The following is a 27,112-nucleotide window of genomic DNA, read 5'->3' on the forward strand; positions in this document are numbered from 1 at the left end:
TACCAAAACATTTATCTCAAAGCCATTGCACTGTGCTCTTTGGTAAAGAAAATGGTTACTTTTTTACAGTGTGATGGCACTGGTTGTAGCCTGCACCATTAAAAGGAAAGGTGGCAAGCAGACCAGCCAACACAACAATCCTTTATCTTCTCGCTACTGCCACCCAGTGCATATCTTGATTTTTCTCTGGCTGCTTTCAGTGAACAGCCTGTTAGCCTTTCAGATATTATCCGGCCTAACCTACTCCCTCCTCTGCAGAGAGTGATAAAGCAATTAGGCATGGCATAAATAACAGGTCCTCAGACTAATTCCGCCCCCTCCTCCCACAAATTACTATATGCTTTTACTTAAGGTTTTAGGAACCTTTAGTAAGGCAAGAAAGTTATCCATAAATAGAGATAAATGCATTCTATACCTAGTCTAGACTTTTCCCCTAACCAAGTCAGTATTCAGCAATTTTGGCATCCCTCTGTTCAACTTCCGGGTCTCTTTGTGGTCTCTTCCACATTCCTCCTGTTGCAGTGCCCAACTATGCTCTTATACTTCCCAGTGTTTCAGTTCCCTCCATCTCTTCCAGCTTTGTCAACTGCAACTCTTCAAATCTCTGATTCCACAGCTTTCTAACTACCCTTTTTTCCATTGCCTTTCCAAACTTTTACCAATCAGGAGAGTAGCTTTCTGGTAAAGTTTTTATTTCCCCTTAATTGTCTGCTTCCTAGGCTGAACCTCAGGCCCTTGTATGCAAAATATCCTGATCAAAACATCCCCTTTTAAACTTCCTATGAGCAACTTCCCGAACAAAACATCCATTTGTGCTTTTAACTTTACTGTGAACTTTTGCCCCCCTGTGCTGGAGAGCCTTTGAAGTAAAAAACCATTTTACAACCCAAGTTTTACAACTGAAACCTAAACTCAAAATGATTGAAAGTTGCTCTTTCCTTCGCATGTACCATTTTAAGTGTGGCATCTCTAGATGTTTCAGTAAGCATCTCTGTGTGCAGTGGGCATTAGGAATCAGATCACAGTTACTGTGCTTATTCTATAAAAGGAGCTTTGCTAGGACAAATGTTCACTGAAAGTTAATAAACGGGATACATACAGTTTCTGTACCACCAGAAACACAACCAGGTAAAATGTACACTAAGAATTACTCATGTCAAACATCCCTCAGGTCAGTTTTGAAGAGGGAAGCTTGTGAAAATATGAAACTTTAAATGCACATTGAAGCCAAGTACTAAATTTATTAAATTTCTATACCGCCCCTCCAAGGATCACAAAGACATAATACAGTAAACAAAAGCAATACCTGTCCCCCCAGTTAGGAAATCCTGAGTTTACTTGTTTATATAATTTATAGTTAATTCTTTCTGCTTAAGAAGCACTCATAATGGCATGCATCTTCTCTCATTTTTTTTTACTTTTTTGATAACTTTTTACCCAAAATCTCACATAGCTCAAAGTGCTTGAGAAATAAAATGACAGAATGTAACACAACAAACTTCTAAAAATATTATTCAACTGCTGACTGCTTATGAAAACAGCAGCCATGAACTGAAGGCTTTAAAATAAGTAAACCACTTACAATGACTTCAGAAAATGGTGCAGTGCCCTGCCAGGACAGGCAAGTCAAGTGGTAGGCTACACCACGCCAAGTCTCCTGTCTGCATCCTTCAGTAGTAACAGCTGATACACAATGGACCATTTCAGAATTAAGATTAAACCACCACCCATGCATTCAGCAGTTGTGTAAAGTGGTTGTATGCACATACTGACGAATGCTTGTTGAATGCTTGTGTGGGTTGGGGAGGAATTCCAAATGTCATATTTAGCAGGGATTCTGCAAGGTCTCCTCTCATGTGGAAATGCTCTGTGAGTCCTCTAATATGTTGTCCATGCATACAGATCACAGGGAAGCGTTTCTACTGAAAACACTTTCACTGCAGGTAGCAGTGGCAGTAGGCATGACTAGCTTCTGCAGCTTCCCCCCTGCATTATTTCAGCTTTCCCTGTATCGTGATTAGTTTAGTTCCACACAAGTTTTCAAGCATTTAGCCACTGCTCCCGAAGTTTTATCTATACGTCTTCTCCCAACCTTCTTATGTAGCTACATGCTTAAAAAAAGGCCTTTGAGGTTCTCAGAAACAAGTATTAGTTCCAATTATTTCTGCAGTAAATGTGCCAGAGTGATTTTTAAATTGGAAGACAAATGGCAATATCTGAAACTGAAATATTCACTTTTTTAAAAAAAAAATCAAAGTATTTGCTCAGACTGGTAAGTTGAAAGTGACTTTTTATTTATTTCATTTCTTTTTATTTGGAAGCACCCCTTAATCCTGTTTTAAGAGATGCTTCATTAAAGCTAATTTTTTACTTGTGTGGCATTAGCTACCAGATGGAGAAGCAATATTTTAACTGCAAAATAAGCTTTGAGAACACCATCTGTGAGAGATCCATGTAGTAAACAAGTCTGGCTTTTATATTATCATTCAAAATCTACTTTTGTCATAAACCTGTTTTCAACATGAAGCCCAAGATGTGGCCTATATGACTGAATGTGCCTCAGCTCCTAGATCATGGCGCATTTTGCTTTTTTATGCAAGCAAAACCAGAGAGAATGAAGAGGGGTTGAGCAACGTCAAAAAAATAAACAAAATTGTTTCTTCATTTTTTTGTTCCATCGTATTGAGTGAGGAAAGAAATTATGGCTCTCTCCCAGTACAAGATGCTTAAACTGCATCAGGAGCGTGTGAAAGCATGCAGATTAATTTAATCAGCTTTTAAAGTCATCAGGTGTTCCTTCCAATGATGGTTTAAGTGGGTATTGCTTATCACAGTAAGACTGTTTTCGCTGGTAGTGAATGTAATGTGTGTGCTGGCCTTTGTATAAGTTCTTTGCCACATTATATGGGAACAGAACTGGGTTGACTTACTTGAAGGGAGATGTTTGCTTGAGGGCGGATTTTGGCTTGTGGAAGTTCAACGTAGGAATCCTTTCCAACAAAATTGACGGTAATTAGTTTCTCACACTTCTGGCCAGCAAAACCAGCCAGGCAACGACAGACGGGTTCCTGGTGCACGACAATGCACTGCGCTCCGTTTTGGCATTCATAGTAGTCACAAGGGCTTGTCTGGAGCAGAACCATCGGCGGAGGATTTTCACAGAAAAGCCCACTTAAAAAATAAGAAAGTAAGAATGTTATTCTAAACCCACCAGAAGTTTAAAGATATGAAGTTCAAATCTAAATGTGCCGTTGTCAACTCCTGCTGCTCTAGGGTGTACAAAAGTGACAAATACTGGGCCAAAACCAAAGAAACATTTCCAGCTCTTGTTTTGGTTTTTTAGGTAATCCTGTGAGTACATAATGGACTATATATATATTAGTATATATGTTCACGAGAGCACTTTATAAAACCATATGAGCAGGAAACATTACATATCAATTACCGGTACTTCAATCCTACACCCTGAGTGGAAAATCACCAGTGGTACATGGCCGATGGGGGTGGGGTGGAAATCAGGCTAGAAAACACTCATTTAAATTCATATTTAAATCAAAATGTGTGACTGAATTATTTGACTGCTAAATATGCAGATAGATATTCATGTGACATTTGGAAAGGAAAACACCACCAACCTTTCAAAACTATACCATTCACTTCATTAAGTTTTTTTTAAATGAAACAATATATCAGGCACTTGTAAAATTGCAGCAAGGTGGTTTTGAAAGCAAGGCACACTGTAATCTCTTATAAGAGGTTTGAAAATAAATATTTGTAATCATGTTCTTTGCAATTACCAGCCTTCCGTTTCTAATGAAGTTTCAACTTGTTTTTAATTTGTTATTCCTGTGTGTGTCCATTCTGTCCACATTTTGGCTAAAATAGAAACCGACTAGAATTCAAGTCTTTTCAGTGACATCTGCTCCTCTTTTCAGGAGTGGTTTTACTAATAAGAAAAATGTATTCTCTCTTAGGTCACACTTACAGCTAGTGTCTAGTTTTATTGAGCCACAGTCATGCTGCTTACAAGGTAGCTATGTGGGGCTGCTTCCTATCACTAGCAGTGAAACAGACCAGTAGTGATGTTCATGGTTGGTCCTAAATGAAAGTGAGGCACATCTAAGAAAACTGTTATGTGAGAAATAGTTTTCAGATGTCAGCCACAACGTAAGACTGGGTCAGAATGTGAAGTAGTGGTTCTAGATTACTTTTGAGCAATATTTGCATTGTTTTGTCTTTCCCTGTAGTGCCTCCAAGTATTCTCATTTTTTTTAAATCCCCCCACCCAATGCAATTTGCTTTCCCTTGTGGGATAGGGCCAATGACAAGACACTTCACTGAAAAATCACCAGGGGGGAAGACGTGCGAAGAGCTACTGTGACCTTCCAACAACAGACTACTTCATTGTCTGACTCTGATCAGAATGCTGATACTGCATGCCCATGAAGACAGCTGTGCTCACCCATAGTTCTCAAATGCTGCCAGACTGGCACATTAGGCAGGCACAGAGGTGGCAAGGAGCTGTATCATTGACCCCTGGCAATGAACTGTATAAGCATCTTCCTGAAAAAAAACTGAGAAGCAAGCGAGGTTGCCAGGACAGGAGGATCATGCCTCCTCAAGACTGGACAGGCTGCATGTGCTGCTCTTAACAGGGAAGCCACTCTGAGGACCCCCTTCTGCCATCATCATCACCATCATCATTATCAGCAGCAGCAGTAGCAGCAGCAGCAGATTTTCCTGTTGGAGATCCTAGCAGATTCCTTCTACAGGCAAAGCAGGAGCTGAAATGCTGAGCCAGGGCGTGTTCCAGGTGTTGCGGGAGGAAACCAACACCTGATAGGTGATTTCCGGACCTCCCCCTGGGCCTGCACTCCTGGTGGGGGCCAGTTTCACCAACCCTTAGGTATGCCTCTGACCAGGCAATGTGGCTAAGCTGAGACAGAGAGGAAGATTTATTTCTTTATTTTTCTGCTGATTGTCCCAAAGTTCTTCTTTATAACAACTTTCCAAAACTAAACAAACTATTTGTATAACATAATGAGCGTATCATTAACATGAAAGTCACACCATAGCACACAGAAAATGTAAAGCAGACTATGGTGCATGCCCTCTTTCCAAAGACATTCTATAGACTTTCCAATTAAGAGGTTTATTCTGTCATTGTTGCAGAAAAGCCCCTTTGATGGATTTAGAGTAAAAGCAAGAAGCTACAAGCAAATGTACAATATTAATAAAACCCACACAGTTTAAGAACTGAAAATGTGTGTGAAGATAATACCACAACTTCTCTGAACTAAGCAAAGGAGAGCAAAAAACAAAAACAAAAAGCCCACGGCAAATCTATGCATGTTTCTCAGAACTAAGACCACACTATTTAATGGAGCTGACTCCCAGATAGCATGCATAGGGCTGCAGCTTTGCTTAATATAAATGAATAATTAAGAATTCTTTTTTTTAAAAAAAAAGACATTGAATGGAACAATACATCCTAAAATATGCAGACAATATCCAGACAAAGGTAGCAACAGAGACTGTGCACTATGTTTTGCACTGAATGTGCAGGTTTTTTCAAAGAGCGTTAGCTTGAAGGGCTGGAATCCCTCAATGGCTTCAATGGAGGATTTCCTCACAATACAAATAGCATCTTCAGAGGAAGGATTTTCCTCAGCACCAAAGCAGGAGAGGAAAGGGTTGCATTTCCCCTCTGTGCATGATGCAACCCTGGTGATCTATCTTCCAGGTAATGTTATGCATTTCAGGGGGACAGAGGACCACACATTAAATCCAAAAACTGCATTTAACCTCACAACTTGTCTGGCCCCGTGTCTCTTGTTTTCTTGAAAGTTGAGAAGGAAAGATAGATGGAACTGTGTCTAATGTACCTTCTCATCTAGCAATTTCTTATTGTGAAAAATGACAGTTGACTCCAGTGGCGTAGCGTGGGGGGTGCAGGGGGGGCCGGCCGCACCGGGCGCAACACCTGGGGGTTAGGGTTAGGGGGCGCAAATCCACGGGTTAGGTGGCGCAAATCCACAGGTTAGGGGGCGCAAATTACTTGCCTTGCCCCGGGTGCTGACAACCCACGCTACGCCACTGGTTGACTCTCCTCGGCTTAAAGTGATGTGAAGGAGGAGCTGGGCTTTTAAAACTTACATGCAAAGATATTGCTTTCTTGTTGCTTAAGTCACATTCTAGTATATATGAATCAGTAGCAAGCACAGGTTTTGCCAATCTTTCTTGACTGCAACTCTATAAAACTATGAAATAGCTTATTAGTGTGAGCGCTTCTGAAATAAATAATATGGCCACTTTCTCCCAGATATTGACTCTGTGTTATTTTTTCCCTTAACTTTTGTATGAACTCTCTTTAGAATTCATGAACCCCTGGTAAGTAGAGTCTGACTTATTAAACCTTCCCTTTAGCAGTCCACCTATTTTTCTGATAGATGTCACTATGGAGGGGAAACATACATTACAACTGCTGAGCTTTGTATAATGCATGTTGTTTTATTTCTTTGTTACATAGCTATTTCAGAAGTTCTCCCGCTGTGACATTTTGCAGCAAGGAGTTTCTGCAGAAATCCTTTAAGTAAGCAGGGATCATACCAAACTGTACAACCTAAGTCTGCAACCACAGGCACTTCATTCAAGTTGGAACCAGATGTCAGGTTCACAAAAGTGCCCTGAAAAAGAATTGTGACATTGGCAACAGCTGCAACAGCCTCAAAGCCCGTCTACAAGGGTGGTGAGACTGCAGTTTCACAGCATCTTCACGTTGTTATGATGCCACTAAGTCTTCAGCAAACTGCAGTCTGTTAGCTTTTTTTTTTTTTTAACAGCACTTTGTTTGGGCTACTTCATCAAAATTTAGGCCACAGCCCTAAACACACTTACTTGGGAGTGGGCCACGTTGAAATTAGCAAAATCAAAAATATACTCATGCCGACTGACATCCAACAGTGTTTCCTGGGGGAACAGTCTTAATAAATTATATTTATATATTTCGTATGTAGGTTTACAAATAACATGTATAATGAGGTCAGGATGAATTTTTGTGGTGTGTAAAAAATGAGCAGAAAAGGTTGCTCAAAACCTTCCTGTATCATGATGATGATGATTTATTAAGTTTATATATCACCCTTCATCCAAAGATCACAGGGTGGTTTAAAGCAAAAAACCAGAGAGTACACAAGATAATAACAAAAATAAATAAATAACACACCCCAACACATGAAGCTAGGTCAAACTTGCCCAGGCTTGCGCCCCAGGGAGGTCACTTCAGTGCTGCTAACCTATCAGTTTGACTTCACTGCTGGAGGCACAATCCATTGTCTCTCAAGACAGGTGGATGCCAACAACATCATCATTCTGGGCTGTGAGTGCCTGTATGCTCCTCATGCCATGTTATGTCCACACCAGTGGGTGCTACAAAGCTACAAATCACATAGGCTGTTATTTGAAGAAGTAATTGAGTCAAAATATAATCAATAAGGGTTTATGTATGATTGCCCACTGCTACCCATGAAATGTCAAAACGATTGGATTGGACGTATACGGTATATTGGAAGTTTTATGGAGAGAAATATGGTGAAAGAATTGGAAAGGGTTCTCCCTTTATTCATTTTTAAATTTAGGGTCACAGGGGTATACTGCTAAAACACTCAATTTAAACAACATTTTGCTTAAAAAAAAAGATTGGAAGTGTTGAACTGAGGTTGTGTGGGTTATGTGGGTGCACCAGCAAATATGCCAAGTGTATTCCAACAGTGTATCCTCCCAGCTCCAACTTCACCACTACTCTACCTTACCCTATTCTGATAAGTGGCAACAAAGCTGCTGTTGGAAGGGCAGGACTCTGGCATCTTCCCACTGCATTGTAGTTACACTTTCATTAAGCTAGTATTTCACAAACATTAAAAAGACCCCAACCCCCCCCCACTTTAGATGAGAAAGTGTTTAGTTTGTTTAAACTTGCTTAAACAAAATTAACAGGGCAATAAAATGGTGCTCACCACAAAGGTTATAGCAAATGTGTGTTGAGCTGTGATACATCCCCCTGCCTGATATGCCACTGCCCATGTCAAAATTGAATCTCTTAATACTGATACTTACTCATCCTTCTCAAAAAAAAGTGAAACTGTCTGTTTCAAATAGATGAGAACATCAGGGTGCGTGAATCATGAATGGTGATTTCACACAAAATGCCTAGCTGGAAGTAGCCTGGTACATACATGACAAGATCATTCAGTGTTTTAGCTAAATTGGCTGCAGTTTATTACATTCATCCTAATTTCCATTCCCATAGGCCACCATAAGCAATCCTTCTTTTTCATTGGCACTTAAGACTTTCAGATAACTACACAGCTAATGCCCAAGGCATGTACCACTGCTCTCTTTTGTAAATGAATTGAAATTGATTTTACATGCACGCACATCAGAGAACTCAACTTTGTGGTGCTCACAGTGTTTGCCATTGCTGTCTTTAAAATAATAAAAAAGGGATTCCAAATCCCCAGCAGAGCAGCCTGCCAGGAAAATACAGAAGGCAAAGTTCGTGTAAAGAATAATAAGTAGAAGTATTTTGTTACCAGAATTTTAAACTTCATTTTAAACTCCCATGCCTAAAGTGTAAAGAGTTCACTACAGAAGAGTTCAGTCTCCATTGCTCTAAATGTAAGATACAGCTCCAAAGAACAATAAACTGGTTTGTCATTATGAGAACAAGCCCTTTGGGCTGGCATTCTCCTCCACTGCTCCTCTTTCCTCCTCCGGTATGGCCATGAGGAGATGGAAAGATTTCACTTCTGATTTCAGTTAACCACAGTTTAGCATTACATCTGTGCCCTAATCTGTGATTAATCTTATGATTTGTTGAAACAAAATAAATGAAAATGAAAGCGGAAATAAATAAATAAAATGAAAATGAAACAAATAAAATGAAAATAAATAAAATGAAAGCGGAAGTGAAAGCTTCCAAATGCCTTCTGACAGTCATGCCAAAGGAGCATTGAAGAGGAAGTATACATACAATGTTTTATTTATAGTGTCTGCAGAAGAGATTTGCTGCCGTCCCTTTCAACAATAAACTATACACGAGTGCTACCCTCCCATCTCACTTTCTCTCAGGAGAAACTGTTGTGAAGTTGTGTCACCTCCCCTTTCACAACAGGGGCGCTGTCCTTGGCTGGTGTGATAAATTTGCTTCTCCCTTCCCACTGCTGGCCCATGAGTCCACCATGGTGGCCATTGGCTCCAGGGCCTGGGCTGAGCTTTTGTGGGAGGTGACTCCGCCTCCAATTTGCTGCCCTGGGCAGTTGACTGGTTTACCCTCTCATAAATACATCTTTGCAATGCTCATTTCATTGTCTTTTTTGTTTGGCAAGGTGAGGAACACCACAGATGAACTAGGAGTGACAGAAAGGGATAAAAATGGAAAATGGACAACTGCAAATCTTCTTATATAAGGCAAAAGCATGAGCACCTAGGACAGCATACAATACTCAAGCTATTAAAAGTATGGTTTTATTATAATGCATCTATGTTCTATATAAATTCCATATGAATGTCAAATGATGACGTTCTTTTACTGCTTTTGTTCCTGATGTTTTTAGAGAGTGCCACACTTCCTTTCTATTTGACTAACTTATTTATATTTTTGGAAAATTCTGGTTTTGATTGCAAGTGGCTTTGAATCTTTACCAGAAAGGCAGGATATAAATTCTGAAAACAAACATACAAAACATTTATCGTGCTGAAGTCTCTAGACTTTCACAGGCACTGTGCTCCCACTACATTGGTTCCTAAAAACAATGTCCCCCATTGGTGGCATTGTTACTTTTTTTTTGTAACATGTTTTTTTTTGGTGGCATGTTACTTTTAAGCATGGTACGTTTCGAGCAACATACTTTAAAATAATGTGCCACCAACAAATGGACACTTTTAGGAACACAGGCGATTTAGGAACTTAGACAAATCTATCCATTAGCCTTTTTCTGTACAACCAGCATAAAGTCAAAGATTTAAGGAGAGAATAGAACAGGAATGGTGAACAAAGAAATTCATTTCCTTATCTTATCTTTTGTAAGCACTGAGCTTTTGAAAGCATGGCCTTACATCACTTTAAGAATCAATACCTGCTCTTCAGAATGCTAAAAGCAGAGTAATGCAACAGAAGTACATGGTAAGAACAAAAGGAAAGAAGCAATGAAATCGGGAAAACAGTAAATTGCTGTAGGTTCAATGACCAGAAAAAAGGTTCACAAATGCTCCTGCATTTCTATTTTATCATAGCTCTTTTTTTCCAGGTGTGACTGCTCTCTCGCTGCGGATGTGTTCTCAAATACAGAAAATATTTGACTGGAAGGAAGCAATATCTAACCCTCCAGGCGATGATTACTGAACTCATTTGGTGAAGTGTCCTTATCTTTGACATACAGTGAAATTTTCAGAAGAGTGGCCTATTGACAGCTGACAGAACTAAACCTGGAAATTGTCAAGAGAGAGCTACAGAAATCCTGTACACCAAATGCAAAGCACTTTTATGACAATCAGAATCCGAACACTTAGTGTGATGATGGTAGGAATTCTATGTAACATAAAGCGTAACTTGAACATTCCCAATCAGCCTCTGGGCGTGTTGTTGCCTTACATTTCTTGTGAATGTAGTTTAATGGTGGAGCAACAGAACGTGCTTCCTTCACAACTTTCTGCTTAATACACAGTGGTCTCTGATGGGGATAGAAATGTTGGGGAGAAGCCTTCTGCACATGACTCTTTGTACATTCAAAATGAATGGCTAAACTGGGCTGTACACTGCACGATTAGCAGGCCCTTAACCTGCTACTGCTTTGAACAGTTTTTAAAATTAACATTGAGGGGGATTTTACAAAAAAACAAAGCACCAAACAAATGTTTAAATCAGACAGGCATGCAAGATGCTGGGATAGGAGGGTAGAGAACCTGCCTGAAGTAAAGATGCAGGGTGAATTATTGATAAAGCTGCATTTCCATGGGGTGTATCAACCAAGTCATTTAGAGCAGATCCTTTGAAATTAATGTCATGACTAACTTAGGTCCATTAATTTCAATGGGTCTACTCTGAGTAAACCTTAGTTAACGACAAGTCTATGAATTTTATTACTCTAAGTTGCTTTGATACTCTTTTGAAAAAAAGTACAACAGAGTGAAGACGAAATCAAAGATAAGTTCATGGTTTAATAAACTAATCAGGGTATTTATGCATAAAAAAGTGTCTGCCCTACGAGGCCTCAGAAAACGGGAATAAATTATTATTATGCTGATATGCAATGGAAGGTCGTTCCAAATGGAAGTGCTGACACACTAAAGACCCCATTTCAACATCAGGCAGAACAAATCTCCTGATAGGATGGTATCTGCAGGAAGCTCTATCCTGCAGAACACAGTGATCAACTGGGTATGCAGGGGGCAATGACTGGAAGTAACAGCGTGCATGCCAAAAATGGCTTTGTCATACAAGTGGATTGCTAGATGTTGTGCAATTAGCTTCTGAACCATCAAAAATAGTTCCATGAGCCTGTACATTCCAATGTCAGAGTATTATCTGGAGGGAGCCCATGCCACTTTGCTTACCTGAATCCTTGAGGACAAATGCAGGTGTACCCATTGACAGCATCTACACACAATGCACCATGGCGGCATTTGTGTCCTGCACAGTCATCTTCATCAATTTCACAATGTTTTCCACTGTAGCCAGGCAAGCATTCACATCTGTAACAAGATCAATCAGTGAATCCATAAGCATAAATCAGTGTTCAATTATATCAACAAAAGTGTTTGTGATGTGAAGGTGAAAGTGCTATAGAAACCAAAGCATAAAGGCCACAGCATACCTCAATATATCTGATGAGAAATAAAGAGTGTTAGTATAGTATTTGTTTTTGCAGCCCATAATAGGAGGCTGGGTGAGTACAAATATTGACTTGAATCCTGAGAAGTGCCAATGGAAGGGGGATCTCAGAAAGATGACTGTCACAACAGCCCTTAATCTCCCCAAAGCTGCTCCTGAAGGTCAGGGAACCTTCTGAAACTGGGTGGACTGTGTCACTGCAGGTTGACGGGGAATTGCATCACAGCCCACTATATCCAGGAGGGTCCTCCATATCTCAGGGGAGGCTTTTCAGGGGCTGCAGAGGAGAAAGAGGCAGAAAGGTCCGCATCCTTTCTGCCGGTGCTATTCATATTAAAGTGACAGGAATCCTATATTGCATTGCATATATATAATTTAAAGTATGATGGGGAATCTCTGCCTGCAGGCAAAACATTGCCCGCTAGATGTTCAAACTTGAGCAGCATGGCTGATTTCACCAAACCACACCCACTTGCTCGACACCTGACATCATATGTGATGTTAGGTATGGGGCAGGTAGAGATGTGCATTGGCAATGGAAAACAAGTCTTTGGCTCTACCACCCATCAGCGGATGGAAGGTAAATCTGAAACCTGCCAGATCAGGTGTGCAAGCAAGTTTTCCATGGGGAACTTGCAGACACACCCAATGCCTACAGAAAGCTAGATTTGGCTCTACTGTCCGTCAGCTGACTTCAAAGTACCCAATCACAAGGCATCACTATGACATCAGGTGACTGACAGGTGGGCACTCCCACCTGCCTGTCAAATTTTGCTCTTTAAGGTAGATCCTAATAAGGATCTGGCCTGTGGAGCCAAAAAGATCCCCCAATTTCTATTTTAACGTGCCAGTAACAAAATAGTGTAAAGATTCTTTGTTAAAGCCATTGTAACTATCTGAAGTTAAACCGTATTCTTTAATAAGTAACCATACATACTAACATCACTGTTTATAGTAATAACCATTTAAAGCAAGTTCTTGGTCGTTTAAAGCAGGTCTCTCAAATCGTGAAAACATTTAGATAAACTTCATAATTCCCTCAAGGTAGTGTATAGTGAAGCATTGTATCTTATGGAAATGACAATCACTTAATAAGCCTTCATTTGAACTGTAATTATAATGAAAAGAAGCAATAAATATTTGTTTCTCAGATCTTAATATGAAGATAAAAGAACAAGTTGATGCCATTCCACCACCTTCAGATGGCAACTCATTTCTAGAAAGCAGATTGGAGGATCCAAAGTAACAACAAACATAAGCTATTATATATTTATTACTGTTGTTAAGTTGCTTGTATTAAAGTTGTGTCAGCATTTCCATTATATACCCTATTTTCCGAGGTTTATTACTCAACCATAAAAAATGTGCTCTAGGCTGAAACTTGGCATTCAAGGTCTCAGGCCAGGGGGAGCAAATCTCTCTGGAAATCTAGGCAGTCTCTCAAAATCTTAGACACTATGCTTTGGACTGGCTTGAATGTATTTCAGCCTATAAACCACATTTCAAACCTCCCAGCTGGATGTTGCTGTACAGCTGGAAAATAATAAGCATATCATTCAAACCAGAACAAAAGAGAAACATCCATTACTTCCCCAGTTTAGCATATGTTACATATTTTGGAGATTGTACTTTCGTATACCTCTGAACTCTGGATGTCAACAGCTTATTTAATTCTAATGCTAGCCTCTTTACTTCTAGATTTCCTCCTGCACTGCAAAATAGACTGGTGCAGAAAGCTGGAAATAAAGGTGTATTAAGATTAAGAGGAAATATGTGGGCTAACTTCATGTCACCTCACTATGTGGTTGTATATAGTGGCCACAGGAAGTAAGGGCATAAAAGAGACAGAGACTAGACAATCTATAGATATGGAAACTGATTCATCTTATGTTTCATGGGTGTTTAAATAGTACCCAGGGGAAACAGATTTCTAGTCTTTCAATGTATCTGGATTACTAATTTCTAAATTTGTAGTTGTTATTGTTACAGTTGCATCTGTATGTTATATAATGATACACGAAGGTAGTTTTATACACTTCCATTCCTGTAGCCCAAAGCAAGTTAAGGCCCTACATATTTCAGAATCAGGCTTGTTTTATATGCAGATACCGTAAGCATTTGAAGCTGTATGAATTGTGCTCACTTTAACAAGATAGGTTGTAATCAAGGTAGGGTGGTCCTGTTCCCTATTTGAAGGACCATTGGGTCAAAGTCTGGTTTAAAGATAAAGGACCACTTGAAGGAAGAGCAAGGGCTTGAAGTTGCCTCTCAACAGTTAGAACCTGGACAGCAGCAGCCTGAGAGATAACACAGGTCACAGTTTCCCCTACTATGGTGAGATGTAATATATTTCTGATTATCATAATTATTTCTAAATTTGCATCTATACATACAAATAATAAAAATCAGTATGAGCTAATTTTATGCAAATTGATGGCCTAGTCTGTTCTTCTCTTTGAATATGCCTTTTCTATGTTTAAGTAACCACTTAAACCAGAGACATGGTCTTTAAAGTGACCAGCAACAAAAGTAGTTGGTCTTCTCCTTTTTGAATGTGCAAGGAAACGCACTACTCCAGTTACAAGTTATTAATTGCTATTACAAAATATTAACTATTATTACAGAGCATGAGCACTTGCTTGATTTGATCAACAGGGAAGCATAAGACTGGCTCAGATATTAGCTCTTCTACTCCCCTCATTGCAGGTAAGTTGTTACTGGAAGATCTCTCATTTAGTTAATCACAGCTTATTTGTGGGACGTGGGTGGCACTGTGGCACAGAGCCTAGGGCTTGCCGATCAGAAGGTTGGCAGTTTGAATCCCTGTGACAGGGTGAGCTCCCGTTGCTCAGTCCCTGCTCCTTCCAAACCTAGCAGTTCAAAAGCACTTCAAAGTGCAAGTAGATAAATAGGTACCGCTCTGGCAGGAAGGTAAACGGCGTTTCCATGCACTGCTCTGGTTCGCCAGAAGCGGCTTAGTCATGCTGGCCACATGACCTGGAAGCTGTACGCCAGCTCCCTCGGCCAGTAAAGCGAGATGAGTGCCGCAACCCCAGAGTCGGCCACAACTGGATCTTATGGTCAGGGGTCCCTATACCCTTTACCCAAAGTGAGACCAGTGGCAGACTTGGAGCACTCAAATTTCGGTGGCACCCTGTGTGATGCTAAAATTCAGTGCCCCTGCCTCTTACACTCTGTTCTACAGCATTGTTGTGGCACCCCCTGTCGGGTGTGGCCAAACCTTTGCACTATCCTAAACCGTGTCTGGTGAGAGGGGCAGGGGAGAGGCATAGAGGAAGAGAAGAAGGAACATGACACTCAACGACTAAATCAATCGCTCCCTTAGGTAGAATGCCAGCAGCCAGGTAACATTAGAACAGGTGCAAAAGCTCTGATTTAATTCCAAAAATTCTAAATTGGCACAGTTGGATCTATTTTACAACCAAGTAGCTGCAGAAGAACAGCAACTGGGAACGGCTTTTAATATAACCGAAGGATAAATGAAATGTTTTAGCTTTCAAATCCTGGACCTTGAGAGCTGGCATCTTCCTTATTCCCTACACTTCTGAGGTATCTGACTAGAGGAGAAAATTACAGGAATTTTAGGTCAACCAAACCATATCTTCTACCACCTCTATTGCTGTTTTATTTCCCGTAATTTCAATTTTTAAAATTTTAATGTTATTGCAAGTCACCTTGGAATTTTTAAACTGGAAATGTGGCTTATAATTTTAAATAATGAAAGAATAAATAAAAATGAAATGAATACCTAGGGAACATGTGTTAAAAAATCAGGTAACCTATAGGTTTTCAACAGCATGCAATTCTCCCTCTGCATTTTCTGAACTCAGCAGCCTTTGTGAAGGTGCTACCTGGAACTATTTGGTGGAACACTAAAACCTTCTGCTAAATCCTCCCTAAGGACCTGCCTTTTCAGCATGTCTGAGAGCACTTATCATTATTCACCATTTTCCTATGAAAAGTGTATCTCTTTTCTCTTTCTTTTGGCTTACCTCACAATCTAATGATTTCATGCTCTTTTGACAAGTTTGTACACCATCAGCTCTCCATTATAATCTCCATCCACAGCCTATATACCTGATCCTGCACTCATTCACATCACATAAACATCTACAAAACATTAGAAATCAGGAACAATTGTCTGAAGGCACTAATTCAGAATTCTATTGCCGTTCAGAACAATAATTCTGTAATTAATCATCTCTGGAACAGAAAAAAAAGCAAGTTGGAGATCTGGGACTATTCTTTCTCAAAAATGTAGCAAATATATAGCAAAACAGCTCAGCAATGCTTCAGGCACACTGGCATGCAAACGGTATCCATCATAAGATGCTATGGGAGGAAATAGCAGCATTTAATCCTGTTGCTTTATCGATCCCTCTTGTCCTAGTATAAAGTGATGTAATAATGAACGATGTGCAGGTCCCTATTCAAAGCTGCTATGGATCACTTTTATGATGTGTATTGGCTATCACAGTAATGATAGAACCACCACTTTTATTGGAAGAGCTGTATTAAATCAGTGCTTTATTCTGTCAGGTAGTAATTCCAAGCTCCAGAATAATAAAAATTATTTATAACAATACTCTAATACGTACATTCTGGGCAATTGGAACAACAGGTTTATTTCTGTGAGAGATGAATTCAGTTAGTTAACTGTATATACTGCTCTGGACATTTTTGCGGAGAATGACACAGAAATTCTTAAAATAAAAATGAACAAATTGCAATTAATTATGTAGAGGGGGCAATTCTATATATTTAAATGCCCCCTTTCAATAATCACAGCCATGGAGGCCAAAATACTAAAAGTGATCCAAAATATGTTAGTGCAGCAAAATACTTCAAATTATTGCTTTCACTTCCCTAGGTGCTGATTTCCCCCACCTTGTATTACTGCATTTGTTTTGTTACTGCTGAGTAAGTATTCCCCTCCCCCAAGTAACTACTAATTACAGTAGAAACAAATTACCAGATTTCCTTTATCTCCATAAATGGTGACATCATGCTATGCAGGGATAATTGAAACAGTAATATTTAACTTACCATTCTTTCTTCGCTTTGAAGAGGATTATAGTTCAAGATTCTCTGTTAAGTGCTACTGTGGAATTCCAAAGCTAGTTTTTGTGGACCTCGCTTTAGAGTTGTGCCTTTATTTTTGGAAATTTATTTCCATCTCTCCAACTATATTTCAATCTAGATTACCTTCAGTTTGCCTTTGATTCGATGCCTGCTATGCTCAAATGCATCTTGTTCCAAAACTAAGAATACTGAATTTGCTATTTCCCCAGCCACCATTGTTCTCCAACAGCAGTGAGTACATGGCATGGTAGGTTATGCATGCTGCCCTCTAATGCTCAAAGACAGGAAACACAGATCTTTGTCTGTTACTTGCTCTCCTCCTCCTCCTCCTCCTCCTCCTCTGGATCCATTTCTTGTCTTGACTCAGAGCAGGAATGTGTGTGCACTCCGAATTCTTCTACTCCTCCTCAGGTTTGTATAGCTTGTCATAAAATGGACTGGTCAAAAGGAGGAGGGAAACAAGGAATGGACAAACATATGTGTTATCTGACTTCTGAAACAAGATGGGAGGCATTACCCACCACACCATGTGTTTAACACCTCTGAGAAACACCTTTCAGGTGAGAACAGTTCCATTTCCTGATGCTGTTCTTCAGATGCATTCTGTCCGGAGAAAACAAACAAGAGTGCTCTGACACAGAGCTTGAAAGTGCTGACTGGGCGTGGAAAATGTGGACAAAAGTTAAGTGTGAATAAGTCCAGAGACTGAGAGATTCGGTGGCTACAATGATATAAAAGGCAACATTGGCAGCACCAAGAGTGGTGAGATGAGAATGACTGTAAAGGGGATTCCGTGTCAAATTAAAGTGTCAGATTGGAAAAAGCAGGATCAAAGAGCAGACTCCTCTTTTCACTTCATCCTCACATGTGGAATTCCATAGGCATTTCTCGAAAACAACACTCAAGGGAATTTTGTTAATTAGGATACATGCTCCCCCATGTAGTTTACAATGGCCCATTCTGAAACTATCAATATGTGTTTGCTTACCTGTATTCTTTGTCAAAAGAGATACATTTGGAGTCATGTTTGCAAGGATTTAGCTCTGGGACACAGTGGTTGATCACCTCATCACATAGCTCCCCTGGGGTGGAAACAAATTAAGAGGGCTTTAAAAACAACTCTGATGTGAGACATTGGTTGATTTTCTTGAACTATCATGGAAAAAAGGTTTAGGGACAAATGGCCATTGAAGAATAACAGATTAATGCAAAGGTCTGATGGTGTGCGGACTAAAGAAAAGTGAACCCACAAACTGTTGAACAAGCTGAATCTTGAGGCACAGATTAAGGGCTTATCCACACTTACTGTTCCTCTGTGCTTTCAAGGCGCAGTTCGCTCTCTAAAGCTCTATGTCAGAGTGATCTTTTCTTCTTCTTCAATGCTTTCCTTGTGAAAACCCAATCTTTATCGCTGAATTGGAGCAAACAGCAATTTGGGGTTTCGGTGGATTGGGTTTGCTCCAATGCAGCAGTAAAGAGTGGGTTTTTGTGGGGGGGGGGGGAAGCTGGGGCAAAACAATAAGCTGTCAAACATGAACCTGGAAAGTCCAGACATGCATGGAAGTCAGAGCAACGGTAAGCATGGATGAGCCTTTATTGTGGCCTAAGCCTTTCTGGACAAGATGAAGAGGCATCTGATGAAGTGTTATCAGGCCACAATAAACCTGTTTGCCCAAGGTGCCACAAAAGTAAGTTGTTTTTGTTGCAACACACTGCCACAGCTGCCCTCGGGATTTGGAGCAGCTCACTACCTTACACCAATAATTATATCCATTTCAGTGAACAGGTTTTACAACAGGATAGAGAGTAATATGACATACACTGTTCCTTGCTTTGGCACAACATTAAGCTTTAACCGGTACTTGACCACATGACAAGGTCCCTGGATCCAGCAGCAAAGAGAACTAGTGACTCATTTATTAACATGTGGAGTAACATTATTGCTGCAAAAATGTTTTGAACAAAGCACTAACTTTCATTTAGAGCCAATGTTTTATTTTTCCTGCAAGAATATTGTTGGTTTATTCAAAATGGTAAAAATAGTCTATTTGGTAATGCTAAACAGATTGAAGACTTCATATGATTAATAAACATCTACTAAAAGAGCACAGAACCTCATGAACCCAAAGAATATGCTGTCTTCTAGGTAATATGGCCTCAAGGGCAAGTAATAGTTCAGCTGGTTTTCGTTATTACCTGTTCAGTCTAAGGTCTAGTTTTGTATTTTTAACTTCTAATAATGAACAGATCCACAATGTTCAAATCCAGCCCTATTTGGTTGCACTTCTGTAACTTAGACTTGAGATATTGCCCCTGGAGGACGCAAAACCCTTTTTGTATATGTAATATCTGGTTTATTAAACCCTTATAACATATTTGTTCCAGAAGTCTACTGAGCCACAATGTAAAATTGCACAGATAAGTCCTATATATGTAGATAGCCCAACATGCATTTCAAACACATAACTGTCTCTAAATCGCCACAACAAAAGCTTCCACTGGCAAAAATGAAGCTGTAAATATGCAAACAGATCAGAGTCAATTCCATATTTTGCTATATATTCAGCTTAATGACAAAACTCATTACTGGAGGGAAAAACCAAACAATAACATCCTACAGTATTACTAGTGCTTATGGCTAAAGCACTGTACACTCACAAGCCTGTGCTAAGTGTCTGTTGTAAATGATGCCAAAAGGAATTGAACAAAGTCAGAACCACATGGGGTTCCCCTAACTATAAATAATTTATGGCACTCACCTTGCTTGAAGGGAGGGGAGCAGTGTTAACTCAAGTCAGATTCAGGGGAATGACCAAATGAGTATTCAAAAAGTATATGGTTGTGTATAGTTACAGCACAACTCAACCACTTTCATAACTTGCTGCTGTTCCCAGCAGACACTCCAAAGTGCTAGGCCTATTGCGTATCAACCTGGGATTTTCTTACAAAAGAGGGGAAATCAGTTTGGGGTATACTGGAACAGTTATAAATCCAGCTGACACCTGTTCAGTTCTGCAGAGAATGCCAAACCAGAGAGTTTTCTTTTCTAAATCAGGACAGTGCATATTATCTTGTGTACAGCACCTAGTTATGTTGGATGCTTCGGCAATAATAATTATTTATATTGTCTAAGCACATGGGGGGGGGGGACCACAAAGCATGAATTTATGCTGGCATTGCAGATTTGTTATAATGGAACTGCATTCAAATACTAAAACAAATGTTTGGAGACTGGGGAATCCAGGCAATTTTCAGAGCATCACAGCTACAAAGTGGTAGAACCATTTTACCAAGAATTGGCAAATGTCAATAATGGCCCACCCCTTCATGGATCACTGCCTTGCCGTGGCGAAGGGGCTTGAAGAACTCAGAGAAGCTATGAACTACGCCGAGCAGGGCACCCAAGATGAACAGGTCATAGTGGAGAGTTTTGACCAAACGTGATCCACCTGGAGTAGGAACTGGCAAGCCACTCCAGTATCCCTGCCAAGAAAACTCCATGGACAAAGACAACAGGCATATAAAAGTTATGACACTGGAAGATGAGCCCCTCAGGTCGGAAGGTGTCCAACATGCTACTGGGGAAGAGCGGAGGACAAGTACAAGTAGATCCAGAGCTGATGAAGCGGCTGGGCCAAAGCCGAAAGGATATGCATGGAAGCGAAAGGAAAGTCCAATGCTGTAAAGAAAAATATTGCATAGGAACCTGGAATGTAAGAACCATGAACCTGGGTAAGTTGGATGTGGTCAAAAATGAGATGGCAAGAATAAATATTGACATCCTGGGCATCAGTGAGCTAAAATGGACGGGAATGGGCGAATTCAGTTCGGATGACTATCATATCTACTACTGTGGGCAAGAAACCCGTAAGAGAAATGGAGTGGCCCTCATAGTCAACAAAAGAGTGGCGAAAGCTGTACTGGGATGCAGTCTCAAAAATGATAGAATGATCTCGATACGAATCCAAGGCAGACCTTTTAACATCACAGTAATCCAAGTTTATGCACCAACTACTAGTGCTGAAGAAACTGAAATTGACCAGTTCTATGAAGACTTACAAGACCTTATCGAAGTGACACCAAAGAAGGATGTTCTGCTCATTATAGGGGATTGGAATGCTAAAGTAGGGAATCAAGAGATAAAAGGAACAACTGGCAAGTTTGGCCTTGGAGATCAAAACGAAGCAGGGCAAAGGCTAATAGAGTTCTGTCAAGAGAACAAGCTGGTCATCACAAACACGCTTTTCCAACAACACAAGAGACGACTCTACACATGGACATCCCCAGATGGGCAACATCGAAATCAGATTGATTATATTCTCTGCAGCCAAAGATGGAGAAGCTCTATACAGTCAGCAAAAACAAGACCTGGAGCTGACTGTGGCTCAGATCATCAGCTTCTTATAGCAAAATTCAAGCTTAAACTGAAGAAAGTAGGAAAAACCACTGGACAGGTAAGATACAATCTAAACCAAATCCCTTATGAATACACAGTGGAAGTGAGGAACAGGTTTAAGGATTTAGATTTGCTGGACAGAGTGCCTGAAGAACTATGGATGGAGGCTCGCAACATTATACAGGAGGCAGCAACTAAAACCATCCCAATGAAAAAGAAATGCAAGAAAGCAAAGTGGCTGTCCAACGAGGCCTTACAAATAGCGGGGGAGAGAAGGCAAGCAAAATGCGAGGGAGATAGTGAAAGATACAGGAAACTGAATGCAGATTTCCAAAGAACAGCAAGGAGAGACAAGAAGGCCTTCTTAAACGAGCAATGCAAAGAAATAGAGGAAAGCAACAGAATGGGAAGAACCAGAGATCTGTTCAAGAAAATCGGAAATATGAAAGGAACATTTCGTACAAAGATTACCATAATAAAGGACAAAAGTGGTAAAGATCTAACTGAAGCAGAAGACATCAAGAAGAGGTGGCAAGAATACACAGAGGAATTATACCAGAAAGATATGGATGTCTCGTACACCCCAGGTAGTGTGGTTGCTGACCTTGAGCCAGACATCCTGGAGAGTGAAGTCAAATGGGCCTTAGAAAGCACTGCAAATAACAAGGCCAGTGGAAGTGATGGTATTCCAGCTGAACTGTTTAAAATTTTAAAAGATGATGCTGTTAAGGTGCTACACTCAATATGCCAGCAAGTTTGGAAAACTCAGCAGTGGCCAGAGGATTGGAGAAGATCAGTCTACATTCCAATCCCAAAGAAAGGCAGTGCCAAAGAATGCTCCAACTACCGCACAATTTCACTCATTTCACATGCTAGCAAGGTTATGCTTAAAATTCTACAAGGAAGGCTCAAGCAGTATGTGGACCGAGAACTCCCAGAAGTGCAAGCTGGATTTAGAAGAGGCAGAGGAACCAGAGACCAAATTGCAAACATGCGCTGGATTATGGAGAAAGCTAGAGAGTTCCAGAAAGACATCTACTTCTGCTTCATTGACTATGCAAAAGCCTTTGACTGTGTTGACCACAGCAAACTATGGCAAGTTCTTAAAGAAATGGGAGTGCCTGATCACCTCATCTGTCTCCTGCGAAATCTCTATGTGGGACAAGAAGCTACAGTTAGAACTGGATATGGAACAACTGATTGGTTCCAAATTGGGAAAGGAGTACGGCAAGGCTGTATATTGTCTCCCTGCTTATTTAACTTATATGCAGAATTCATCATGCGAAAGGCTGGGCTGGATGAATCCCAAGCCGGAATTAAGATTGCCGGAAGAAATATCAACAACCTCAGATATGCAGATGACACAACCTTGATGGCAGAAAGTGAAGAGGAATTAAAGAACCTTTTAATGAGGGTGAAAGAGGAGAGCGCAAAATATGGTCTGAAGCTCAACATCAAAAAAACGAAGATCATGGCCACTGGGCCCATCACCTCCTGGCAAATAGATGGGGAAGAAATGGAGGCAGTGAGAGATTTTACTTTCTTGGGCTCCATGATCAGTGCAGATGGTGACAGCAGTCACGAAATTAAAAGACGCCTGCTCCTTGGGAGAAAGGCGATGGCAAACCTAGACAACATCTTAAAAAGCAGAGACATCACCTTGCCAACAAAGGTCCGTATAGTAAAAGCCATGGTTTTCCCAGTAGTGATGTATGGAAGTGAGAGCTGGACCATAAAGAAGGCTGATCACCGAAGAATTGATGCTTTTGAATTATGGTGCTGGAGGAGACTCTTGAGAGTCCCATGGACTGCAAGAAGATCAAACCTCTCCATTCTGAAGGAAATCATCCCTGAGTGCTCACTGGAAGGACAGATCGTGAAGCTGAGGCTCCAATACTTTGGCCACCTCATGAGAAGAGAAGACTCCCTGGAAAAGACCCTGATGTTGGGAAAGATGGAGGGCACAAGGAGAAGGGGACGACAGAGAATGAGATGGTTGGATGGTGTTCTTGAAGCTACTAGCATGAGCTTGATCAAACTGCGGGAGGCAGTGGAGGACAGAAGTGCCTGGCGTGCTCTGGTCCATGGGGTCACGAAGAGTCGGACACGACTAAACGACTAAACAACAACAACAATAATGGCCCAGGCCTTCTAATAGTTTTAAGGATCTCACAACTTATTATGAAACTGAGAACTTTGCTAAAACGGAAATTGAATTTTTCTAGTACCAATGAGTTGTAGTAAATATCTTATATTTTGTCTGTTGGCCAAACATATGAAGCTTAATTTTATTCAACAAGTCATCTTTCACTAACAGACAGAACTACTGCCTGAACTACTGGGCCATGACCAATCTCTCCTACATTTGAAATTTTCATTTAAAGAATAAAGAGGCAGGGTCAGATAAATAATTAAATTATATGCCATCATTTTTCTCCACTGATATCATTTATTCCCTGAGCCCACACCAGGCTGGAAATCACTATAATAAATTCAAGTGTAATTAAGAACACAATTCTATACCCATTGATTCAATGAAGCTTCCTTCCAAGTAGGTAGAAGATTGTATTTAGTCATATTTAGTAGCCAACTAATACACTTTTAGAAAAATGACTTTTAGCAAATTGAAGCAGTGCTACGTACTCCTCAAATTTGTCAAGCCCAAAAGTAATTTCTGAAAGAAAATCTTAAGAATTTTGTATTTTCCCAGACCATATGTCATCCCTATGCCTCTACAAGAAAGCTTCTTCCTGATATATAAAAGATATGAGCTACCATCTAGTTCCTTGCTCTGCCGAACTACAAGACCTAAATCTGCCATTTTAATTATGCAATAAGCAAGAAATCTAACCTTACTTCTATCATTTCCACAGTAACTGAGCTGCTTACCACATCGTCTCCAATGTGCTTATCCACATGGAACTGTGGGGTAATTTTGGCACATGAATATTAAACCTACAGATTCACAGCATGAAGCTTAATTCTTGTTCCTGAATCACTTCTCAATGACATCACATTTCCTCATCTCAACTTTTGCATGTAAACTAAAACATATAAGCTAGGATTTTTTAATTTATTATTATCACCTCTATTTTTTCATCTTTTTTCATCATTATATTTTATTTGTAAAGCTTTGAAAATTAAAAAATACTGTGTAATACATTTTTAAAAACAGAATTCTCTGCCTCTGGGCTAATTCTTTGCCTCTAGGTATAGATGCCATGTGTCATAAAAGTTTTTTTAATTGCATTGCTTGAAATAAAAAGTATCTTTTTCAGATACCAAACTGAACAAGAAACCTAAACCATACCAAACTGAACAAGAAACCTAAAATGTAATTTACTTGACATACAAAATTATATTTTGGCATGTGCTAGCATCCCCTAATGTACTAATATTTTCATATTTTGCATTTTTTAATGCAACAACAACCACTCTTCACCCTAATGTTCCAGAGCAGGTTACAACATTAAAACAGTTTAAAGTAGCTTAAATTTAAAATAATATATGTAACAAACGTTATCATGCACTGGATTAATGTGTGAATGACATTCCTAGTTGCACACTAGGATCCTTTAGTGCTGCTTTGTCTTATTTTTTTATTTGTACAATTTAACTCATAAAATATAATAAATGAGCAATTGGTTACTAAGGGGAAATCAAAGCAACAAGAACAGGAACTGCCTAATCAAGAGACAACTCAGGACTGCCAAAGTCATAAGGAACGAACAGGAAGAAACTACTTATTTACTTAAATTTAAAAAGCAGCAAGGAGGAAGTTTCTAATGAAAGAAACAGCAGCCCTGAAAAGCCTCAACAGCAATTTGTAAATCCATACTGTTATACTGTTATATATGTTTCTGGCTGGCATTCGAGAATTTGGGGTTGTTCCATAGCTACACAGTTTAGTAATTTTGACAATGTTCCTTAAGGGCAAATCACTTTAGTTTCAGTTTCATTTCTGTTATTTGCTCAGTAATTGGTAGTTAGGCTCAGGCAGACACCAGTAGAAGCCTAGTTCTCAACTCTGTGCTACTGCCTGGTTCTGGCACTATTAAATATACTGGATTGGCTCATCCTGCAATTACATTTGCAAGACAAAACACTACAACACACACACAAAAATAGTAGAATACAATGGACTGGTGATGTCAGTTACATTTCCAGTAAAAACAACCAAATTATGATGATTCTAAATGAAATGGCTAATGTGCTGGAAGCAATCCATGTTGTAAATTCTGCAAATTTCTTCAAAACAATGCACTGATAACGTAAATAAGAGATATGTAGACTGAAACAGAGCATCTTACATACTAGCAGGATTTTCGTTGTTCGGTATAGCAGATGAAATGTTCTAAGTTCATGTGGAACTTTTCCTTGTCTTTTTTTTTTATGGGAGACTCTCCACCCGTATGTCAGAATCTGGTTGCCACCAAATCCCTGTAAGCTGGGATGGTGGTACAAGGTGGATGTTGGAACTGAAAGCACAAAGGTCAAAAAAGCAGGATGCTGAGGTCTGCTTTGAATCCAGTGCTATGACTATGGGAGAACTCTTGGAATGTAAAGCTGGAGAACCTTTCCCAGTAGACTCCAGTTGCATATATGTGTAAATAAGCCATATATCATGAAGACACCAGAAGCTCTGTTGTGCCTCATTGTTCAGAAACATAGACTCTGGGTTAAAGCGAGCCTGCAACCCCTGGAATCTCGTGCTGTTCAGAGATTGGGGTGACATGTAACAATATGTTAATACAGTGGTACCTCGGGTTAAGTACTTAATTCGTTCCGGAGGTCCGTTCTTAACCTGAAACTGTTCTTAACCTGAAGCACCACTTTAGCTAATGGTACCTCCTGCTGCTGCCGCGCCACCGGAGCACGATTTCTGTTCTCATCCTGAAGCAAAGTTCTTAACCCGAGGTACTATTTCTGGGTTAGCGGAGTATGTAACCTGAAGCGTATGTAACCCAAGGTACCACTGTACTGACTCATCCTGACCTCCTATGACTCCAGAACTAAGGCAGCTAAACAACAAGCTAACATAGAAACAATCTCCATGGAGCTGGTTTCATTTAATTATTTTGCCAATTTACCACAATGGAATTACCACATCAGAATACATGCCATTTGTTTCATGCCACATTCAATGTTTTAAACCCATAATCTGAATCATATTGTTAACTTGTTCAGTGGAAGGGGGAACTACTGGGTGTACCAACAACTTTTTTAAAAAACCAAATTTTCTTCCAATTTTAATAGCTGATTGGTTAAGGTAAAGCCAAATACCATGTGTTCTGTATTTCCATTGCCTGAATATAGGACACTCCTTACATTTGTTTTTAATATTAATTATAATAAGAAATGGGACATGGAAAATATTTTCAGCTTTATTCAGAAACATCTTGTGCAGAGCCCAAAGCTAGGGGGGGGGGGGAAATATTGAAAGGCAACTCCCCTCCCCAAAAAGGCAGGAATAAAATGAGCATTATACAATTGGCTAACATTTGCAACCACCTAAAGAAAAAAATAGCATAAAGTTGCAAAACAGTAGGCACCACGTTCATATATTTACTAGGACTTCTGGAAACAATCTTTGGCAAGGTTTTTTTCCTTTAGCAATGTATATGCAGTGGGCAATGTTGCCACATAAAAGCATTAAAGCAGCTCTGCTACATCAGACCCAGAGTTCATGTAGTCCTGAGCCTAAAGCAAGCAAAATGCTTCAG

At 39.9% G+C, this 27,112-nt stretch overlaps 1 protein-coding gene and 1 long non-coding RNA gene across 3 annotated transcripts in view; one reads left to right on the forward strand and one right to left on the reverse strand.

The window, feature by feature from the left end:
* SLIT3 (slit guidance ligand 3) overlaps window positions 1-27,112 on the reverse strand; it is a 411,520-nt gene that overhangs the window by 23,674 nt on the left and 360,734 nt on the right. For both annotated transcript variants that reach the window (XM_083481735.1, XM_083481734.1), the window contains exons 29-31: window positions 17,982-18,075; window positions 11,614-11,751; window positions 2,931-3,171 (exon numbers count right to left, since the gene is read on the reverse strand). In XM_083481735.1, the coding sequence (XP_083337861.1) occupies window positions 2,931-3,171; window positions 11,614-11,751; window positions 17,982-18,075 (473 nt within the window). The remainder of the gene's footprint in view (window positions 1-2,930; window positions 3,172-11,613; window positions 11,752-17,981; window positions 18,076-27,112) is intronic.
* On the forward strand, window positions 14,511-17,729 carry LOC310696982. The gene is made up of 3 exons (XR_014520820.1): window positions 14,511-14,596; window positions 16,782-16,831; window positions 17,112-17,729. It is a non-coding gene; the product is annotated as an uncharacterized lncRNA (long non-coding RNA).

This window comes from Podarcis liolepis (assembly GCF_965112155.1).
Source record: "Podarcis liolepis genome assembly, chromosome: 2".
Taxonomy (NCBI): Eukaryota; Metazoa; Chordata; class Lepidosauria; order Squamata; family Lacertidae; genus Podarcis; species Podarcis liolepis.